General features: G+C 31.4%; 1 protein-coding gene across 2 annotated transcripts; it reads right to left on the bottom strand.

The window, feature by feature from the left end:
* Nucleotides 1-1,432: 1,432 nt before the first annotated feature.
* LOC129310116 (pentatricopeptide repeat-containing protein At1g74630) lies at nucleotides 1,433-4,655 on the bottom strand. Of its 2 annotated transcripts, XM_054951973.1 has the most exons (3): nucleotides 4,496-4,655; nucleotides 4,231-4,391; nucleotides 1,433-3,978 (listed from the first exon to the last, which is right to left on the bottom strand). In XM_054951973.1, the coding sequence occupies exon 3, from the start codon at nucleotides 3,810-3,812 to the stop codon at nucleotides 2,097-2,099; it is 1,716 nt and encodes a 571-aa protein (XP_054807948.1). In that variant the 5' UTR covers nucleotides 3,813-3,978; nucleotides 4,231-4,391; nucleotides 4,496-4,655; the 3' UTR covers nucleotides 1,433-2,096. The 2 variants fall into 2 exon arrangements, with proteins under 2 accessions (XP_054807948.1, XP_054807947.1); XM_054951972.1 differs by having other exon boundaries at nucleotides 1,433-4,391.
* Between the last annotated feature and the right edge of the window lie 3,997 nt (nucleotides 4,656-8,652).

Below are 8,652 nucleotides of genomic sequence, written 5' to 3'. Positions count from 1 at the left end.
TCAATCTTTGGAGTAGTGATGATGAAAATGATGTGTTTGGAGGGTTACCTCCTGCTTGGGGTCTGACCCGCCTTGAATTCGGATTATTTCGAGCTTTCATTCTCTCTCTGTGTTTTCTTTTTTTTTAATAACAGTTTATATTCATGAGTTAGGTCTTTTTCTTAGGCAAATTCTTCTCTATAAATTTCGATGACTCAGCGGAAATACATTATAATACCTTCGAACACGTCAATCTTCAGTGATGCAGCTAGCAGTTAGCATCCTGTTTTTATAAAGAGATTAACCAGATAAAAAAGGGAAAGAAAGATGAATGGAAATATTAATTTTTTGTTGAACACAAAAGGTTTATATTATAATTAGTTAAATTTTACTCTTTTTGTTTAAAAATGTAAAGTATTTTTTAAAAAATTGGATATTTAAAAATATAAAGTATTTTTAATCTTTCAAAGTGTAATCATTATTTTTTTTTTAAAATATCCTTATTGATAATAATTTTATATTTATTATAGAATATTTTATAAGAATAAATATAAAAATATAAAACTAGTTAAAAAAATAAATAATTATTTTATTGAGAAATATGATTCGATTAAAAATATTTTATATTTTTTAATAAAAAAAGTATAGTTAACATGTGAAACGTGGTATTGATGTGACATTAAAAAGATTTTTAATTTAATAAAATAGTTCAAGAATATCTTCAAGCCCGCCAATCTTGATGCAATTAGCACTGTGTTGTCCACCTCTCAATTCTTTATAACTTAGGTACCGTTTAGTCATGGAAAAGAAAAAGAATAAACTGAATTAAAAAAATAAAAATAATTGATCAGGATGTAATTGAGAGATTAGTCAATCCTGTTTATTAAGGAAATAATAATTTTTATAACTTTTACTCCCTCATATCTATCTCAATTATTAATTTAATCTTTTAAATTTAATTTATATCATTTGAATCCCTCAAGTTTACTCTCATTATCAATTTAATCTTTATTATTTAAATAGAAGAAATTGCACAATTAAAATTTACTAACTATGATAATAGAATATTGATGATAGTGATATAAATTAATAAAAATAAGTATAATTATTTAGGTATGACAAAAAAACAGACTCTGAACATTTTAAAAACAATAAAACAAAACACATTGTAAGGGTATTGATAAAAAGTAAACTCATTCAAGAGTTAATTAGTCCTCATATAGCGACATATACATGAAAAATTAATATACTTTACACGTTATACTATTTTGACAGTTAATACGTTTAAAATTTAAAAAACTCACATGATAATTTAAGAAAACATATGAGATCAAATTAATAAAAATTAAACTAGAGGAACCAAATAATAATTTAGACAAACTTAAAGGATTGAAATTTTTATTATCCCTAAGTTTTATCATACTTAATTATATAAGGAGAGTGATTTAATTCATTTTATTCTGATTTTTTAATTCATTTCATTCTCAAAGCAATTAGCTCCTTAAATATAATAATTTACTCTCCATTCCAAAGGATAGAGGGCTCAAGGTAAAACAGCTGATAGCCACAAAGCACCCTTCTTCCTTTGAAGCAGCGGAAGATTTCTCTCTCTCACAATAATGAATTTATACCAAATAAGCTAAAGAAATCAACATCGTCACTGCGCCGCAGTCCCTGCAGACCCTTAAGTTCGTGCAAACACTGCTGCATGCTTGGTACATAACATGCTCAAGTGCCAGGTAACTACAGTATTTCCCTCAGTTTGTTGAGTAAAAGTAAGAGCCTCCTCTTGCGCCTCATCACACGCCACTGAGCCATCCATGACCTTGTCAAGTTCAATCATATTTCAACCAGAATTTGAGGGAAATACATGGCCAAGTGGCCAACACCCACCAGAATTGTTTGTATGGTTCGGTAAGCATCGCTTTCAGCAGTTCTGTACTCAACTCACAATGCCGTTGCATTGTTATTGAATATACAAACCCCCGAGGATAAGTCCTTCATAAATTGAATTGACATCGGCATTTGACGTGAAGCAAGCATAGAAAAATAAAGTCAACTTCATTCACAGGAAGTAAATTGGAATACAGGTTTTTGCAATAGTGGTCCATCACCATTCACCAGTAATCCCTACAAGAGCAAAGCCCATCGTTGAATGAGTGGAAGCGACTTCTATCCCTCACAATGATCTCTACCTCATAAACTTTAGAAATCAACTTCATTACTGTATGACAGTCACTGCAAACCCTCAGGTTTTTCACTATTCTTATGATCTTTCCCCTGGGAAGTTTCGCTATTCCAAATGCCACAGCAAGCTTCTCACTGTGCTTAGACACCGAATCTTCTTTTTCCTCTTCCTCAATATCATGCAATACACCTATTACATGTGGGACGTAACCTACTTCTGCTCTGAGCCTCCACACTATCTCGTGAAGTTTACTATGAGCCTCATCTGTAAATTCAGTAGGCTTTTCACCAGCTACAAAACTATAAATGACCTTGTCAATTTCAATCATGCTCCAGCCAGGAGATTTTTTTATGCTCTGTTCAGCCATTGATCTTCTTATTTTGGCAACATCCTTCCATTTTCCAGCAATGGCATATATGTTCGAGAGAAGAACATGATCACCAGAATTGTTGGGATCCAATTCAGCGAGCCTTGCTTTTACCAGTTCTGCCAACTCAACATTGCCATGAATGCTACAAGCTCCAAGGAGAGTCCTCCAAATGATTGAATTAGGTTTAATTGGCATTTGACATACAAACTCATAGGCCTTCTGCAACTTTCCCGCCCGACCATAAAGATCAACCATACAACCATAATGCTCCATGGCAGGTTCAATGCTGTACACACTTAGCATCTTAGAAAAATAAGCACTCCCTTGCTCAACCAAGCCCGCATGACTGCAAGCATATAAAAGAGAAATGAAGGTGATCCTATCTGGCTGAATACCAGACTCTTCCATTTCATGAAAAAGTTGTATTGCCTCTTCTCCATGACCTTGCATAGCAAGTCCTGCAAGCATGGATGTCCAAGACACAATGCTTCTCCCCTCTTGCATGCTTTGAAAGACCAACCTAGCCATAACTACATTTCCACATTTTGAATATGTATCTATCATAGCATTGCTCACTGAAACAATCTGAAGAAACCCAGCTTTCTGTATAAATCCATGTAAAATCTTCCCAAATTCAAAAGCCCCAGCTTGTGCACATGCTGAAAGGACCCCTGTCAAGCTCACCTCATTCAGTCTGACTCCCCGCTGCAACTCCCTGAAAAATCCAAAAGCCTCGTCAAAATAACCATTTTGAGCAAACCCAACAATCATAGTGCTCCAAGAAACATCATCTTTCATAGGCATTTCAGAAAATACTAGTCTCGCTAACTCAAGCTCACCTGCTTTGGTGTAACCAGCAAGCATCACATTCCATGAAGTCAAATTCCGAATAGGCATCTGTTTAAACATATTTTGGGCACCCTCCACATCCCCACACCTAAAACAAGCAGTAACAACAGCATTCCAAGTAACAACATTTGGCTGCCACATTTCCTCAAACACCATAGTAGCAAATGCTAAGTTCCCACATTCTGCATACATGCTAATCAGAGTTGTCCCCACGAAGATATGAGTGTTCAACCCAAAGCACAAAGATTGACCGTGTAATTGCATCCCAGATTTTAGATCCCTCCAATTAGCGACCCCCTTGAGAATAAAGGCGAAAGAGAAACTATCGGGGAGGAATCTGGATTGTTGACGCATTTGGATGAAAAGTTGTAGAGAGCTGTGAGGAGATTCAGACTCAGCGAGTCCTCGGATGAGGGTGTTGTACATGAAAACATCAGGGGTCGGGAAGTGTAGGAAGAGACGGTGAGCGTAGTGGAGAGAATCAGAGATGGAAACGGCGCAATGGAGAAGGAACTTGCCGGCGACAAAGGGATCGTTGTGAAGGCCATTTTTGAAGAAAAAGGCGTGAATTTGCTTGACCGATTTCAGATTCCTGCACTTGCTCAACAGGGAAATGCATAGTTTATCAGAGATGTTCATTCCCACGACATCTTTAAAGACAGTAACCACCTCCTTTCTCATCATCCATGCACCTAATGGCGAGCCTCTCTAACAGTGTCAATCTCCAGTTGCTCAGGACCCAAATTATTCATTACATCATCTTAGCTTACTCAACTTGCATTGAACCAAATCATTTCTTTTTTAAAAAAAATAAACATGTAATACGGGGCATCAACACACAAACCTTTTTATTGAACTATGAGAAAACCTCCCTCAGGCAATGCAAACTCGCAACAATAAGTTAAAAGTCTGAATTTTGTTAGTTTGCTCGAAGCAACATGCAGATGAACAGCGGCGAGATGGCCCAGAAATTAACCGAGAAATAAAGAAAGAACAGAAATGGATCTGCAAAGAGAATAGCCGAGATGACGCTAGCTTGATGGAAAACAAAACAGAGGTTCAGTGATGACGACGGCCAGATGAGAGGGTAGCAGAAAAAGGGAACTCACCGGAGAACGCTCGACGGAAACACAACGGTGACATGACAACGGCTAGAAGAGCCAACGACAGCGAGCACATCGGGTCGAGGGTCTGGAAGCAGGAGGAAACACGATCGTTTTGGGGAGCTAATTCGGCTTTGCTCCTCCGCCTCCTCGCTCCGCTGCAGGATCTGAACCGTCCAGATGGTTCATATTTAATATTTTAATTTTAATTTTAATTTTAATTTTATATTCATTAAAATAAAATATTTATAAAATTTATAAAAAAATTTAATAAATTTAATCACCAATTTAAACAGTTTACATTTGTATTGATAAAATAAAAAATTATAAAAAAATTTAATAAATTTATTTATTATCAATTTGAATACTATTAATTTAATCTGAACAGTTTAATGTAATATTAAAAATTTTTATAATTTTTATAAAGTAACCATTCTTATGTATTTTGAATAGTGAAAATTTAATATTAAATTTTTTATAATTTTTTATTTTCCTAATACAAATGTAAAATGTCTAAATTGATAATTAGATTTATTAAAAAATTTATAAATTTTATAAATATTTTATTTTAATAAATATAAAATTAAAATTAAAATTAAAATATTATATCTGTGCCATTCAGATTAATGATCCAGATCTCCTCCCTAAGTGGGAGGAGCTGCAGTAGAGCGAAGGGTTAAAGGAGCAAAGCCAACTGCTATACCAATTAGCCACAATCCCGTGCAACATTTCATCATACTTGTTAATAAAACACACTTTGCATTATGTTGATAAAAAAATTATAAAATGTGACAAAATAATAGACAAAATTAATGACTGTGAGGTAAATTTCATGCTTCAAAATGTTAATAATAAAATATGCTGACTTTTTTCATGTCAGACAAATAAAAAGATTAGAAGGTTAAAAATTCTGAAAAATTTCTTTGTACTTTATATTAATATTACTTGATATTTTTTGATTTCTACATAACAAAATCTTCACTTGTTCCTTTTAACATTGCAATTGACTGCATAAAACTTCACTTAAACTATATTGACATTTGGTCCTTGTTTGTCTTCAACTGATGTAGTTCCCACCTCGCAAAAGCTGTGATGGAGTTAATAGAACGTAAAAATGAATTTCAACCAAGAAAATGGAACACAAATTTACCTAAAAGGATCAATATTTTGTCGGCTAGTTTAAATATTTTTCTCTAAACATCCAAAAATAAATTATCTATTTATTGTAGTTGTTCTACTGACTCCCATGATATTATATTATATAATATATATGAATAATGTTAACTCATTTATTATATAAGTTTATATTTTATAAATATTAATAAATAATACATGCATGGAAATTATTTTATATTACTAACATATAATATGGAAAGGAGAAACATGGGGTTGGAAGAGACCGAAAGGAAGGACATGGGAGCTGTTAGTGGAGGAGAGGAGGTTGTGGGATCCGTTGCGTCCTTGTTTTGATATTAATAAATATTACTTTTCTATTTAAAAATATAAAATATTTTTAATTAAATCTTAATTCTTAACAGAATAATTAATTATTTTTAAATTAAATTTATTTTTTATATTTATTTTTATTAAATACCCTATAATAAATATAAAATCACGATTAATAAAGGTACTTTTTTAAAAAAGGTAATGATTATATTTTAAAAAATTAAAAATACTTTATATTTTTAAATATCAAACTTATTAAAAAATGTTAAGGGAGGAAGTATATCTTTTTACATAATGCATCTGTTTTTAATATTTGAATGTTAAAAAATATATTATCTTCATTTAAAATTGTAAAGTATTTTTAATAGAATCACACTATTAATAAAATAATTACTTATCTTCAAACTAATATAATCTCTTTGTATTTACTTTTATTTATTAAAATATTTTACTTTAAAATAAATATAAAATAATATATTTCTTAGGGGCTTTTTTAGAAAAAACATATTAATTACAGTTTGAAACTCAAAAAATATATTATATTTTTAATATTCAAACTCCTTAAAAAATGTTTTACATTTTTACAAGTGTTATATCTTAAAGACATGTTAGAGAAATATATTTATTGTTAAATTTTAGTTATTTAATATTAATGTTTAACATTTTTGCAATTGTTATTAATACCAGTGTTTAAATTTATTGTCATTAATTTTGCAAGTGTTATATCTTGAAGACATGGTAGAGAAATATATTTTCAAAAATTATGGATATGATAACAATGCTTCTAGTATGATTAGACCAAAAATAAGATTAGCTTGAAAAAATATTAATAACAGTCACATTTAAAAATTTGGTATATTATTTTAAAGTACAATAATTTAAAAGTGATATTGTCATCTCGGGAAGTAAATATGCACTGTATTTTTTTTTCTTAATATTGTCCTAAAAAAGTTTTTAATGGAACAACATTAAATAATATATAAATAAATAATGTACTTTTTTATTCCGTTAGGTTTTTGTTTGACAAGATTTTTTTTAAGTTGAAGTTTTTAATCAAATACATTTTTATATAAAATTTTAATGCATTATGTATTAAAAAATAATTAAAAAAAAGTAAGGATATAGTTAAAAAAATTAATTATAAAAGTTACTCTTATATTTTAAAATAACCAAGACTTCTTCTAAAAAAATTTGTACCATGATTCTAGCAAGGGACTAATATATATTCCCTCCATTTAAAAATATAATATATTTTTTGAGAAGTTGAATGTTAAAAAATGTAAGATATTTTTAATATTTCAAGATGTAATTATTTATTTTAAAAATATTTATTAAACAAGAGTAAATATAAAAAGATAAAATTAATTTAAAAATAAGTAACTGTTTTATTAAAAAATAATATTTAATTAAAAATATTTTATATTTTTGTAATGAAGTGAGTAATATGAAAAGAAGGGGAGCATTGGGATGGAAGGGCCTTGAGATGAGATGGAAGATCAAGACCAGAGGTGTCTCCATTTTTTTCCCTTCCTTTTCTTCCACTTCTTCCATCTTCACCATTCAAATTTTTTTATTAAATAATTTTTTTAAATGATAAAATTAATGAATAATAGGGATAGTTGAAGTGAAGGGAAATGGAAAGAAAAGAAATAAAAAGTCCTTACTTCCAAAAATCAGGAGCTTAAAAGCTACGAGGTGGAGATAGTTAATTTGTAGGATAGGCCTGCGCCTTCCTCTACTTTATTTAAAGAAGCCAATATTCGTTATTTTCAGTTTGAATCAGATGATTAAAAAGTTAATTGTTATCTATATTAACTTTTATAAATTACATATCAATATTTATATCTAATAAAACAAAATGACTCAAGCCAATGCTTTTCATGACTTCTTGATGGCTCGTCTCAGAAATCAGTGAATCACTGTTGAAAGGAATAATGCCGGCTTCTACTACAGTGTTGGCTAAAATATTGGGCTGCGTGCAAATTCCTTTAAAAAAGCTTATGTGTTCTGATTTTGTGTGGTTTTTTTGCTTTCTTTTTTTAATCTTTCGGTCTATTCTACACGCAAGGCCTGTTATTGAGCCAGCATCCTCCAACCCCGTGTTCTCTTATGCTTTTCAAATAACATGTGCTTTTTATTTTTCTCTTCAGAACCTTTCTCCGTTTTTCTGCAGAGCTTGGTGAAGCAGATGTGTATCCCTCCATTTGAAGGAAACCTTAGCTTCCCTCCTCTCACGGATATATTATCTTCGCTACTTCCATTGAGCTCACAAGTCTCGCTCACCTCCACCTTTGTTTTCATTTGCCATGGGGTCTGTCCCTGATTAATTTCATTACTAGTTGTTAGCTCTTATTGTTCTTGTTTTATGCACCTCTGTTTTTCGATGTCAATAGAATTGTGCATCCATAGCTTATGAAGCGAACAAGTTCGTCGGTTGATTAGAGATTGCATTGCCTTCCAAGTGTTAGTTGAAAAAAGATTAACATCTCGTATATATATCTTGCGCTGATTCCATGCATTGCGCGTGTGGTGAATCTGTGTTGTGCAGTGGTGGAGATATTGCAGAATCTGGCATATTTGGCCGATGCAAGCAATCTGGTGTTATACCTGAAGCAGTACATGCACTTATCTCCTTCAAAATTGGCCAACGATCACCAATTTCATAGGAACGGTCTTCCTCCTTGCCCTCCCCAGCGGTTTCTTATTTGATGCCTTTT

This window comes from Prosopis cineraria, unplaced genomic scaffold (assembly GCF_029017545.1).
Source record: "Prosopis cineraria cultivar Desert tree isolate PC_DT_omini unplaced genomic scaffold, ASM2901754v1 PC4, whole genome shotgun sequence".
NCBI lineage: Eukaryota > Viridiplantae > Streptophyta > Magnoliopsida > Fabales > Fabaceae > Prosopis > Prosopis cineraria.
Note: the sequence above shows the minus strand (reverse complement) of the source record. Positions and strands in the feature narration are given on the sequence as shown.

What these genes read in the sequence shown, in the direction of transcription:
- LOC129310116 (XM_054951972.1), bottom strand. Translation starts at nt 4,070, where the DNA reads ATGATGAGAAAGGAGGTGGTTACTGTCTTTAAAGATGTCGTGGGAATG.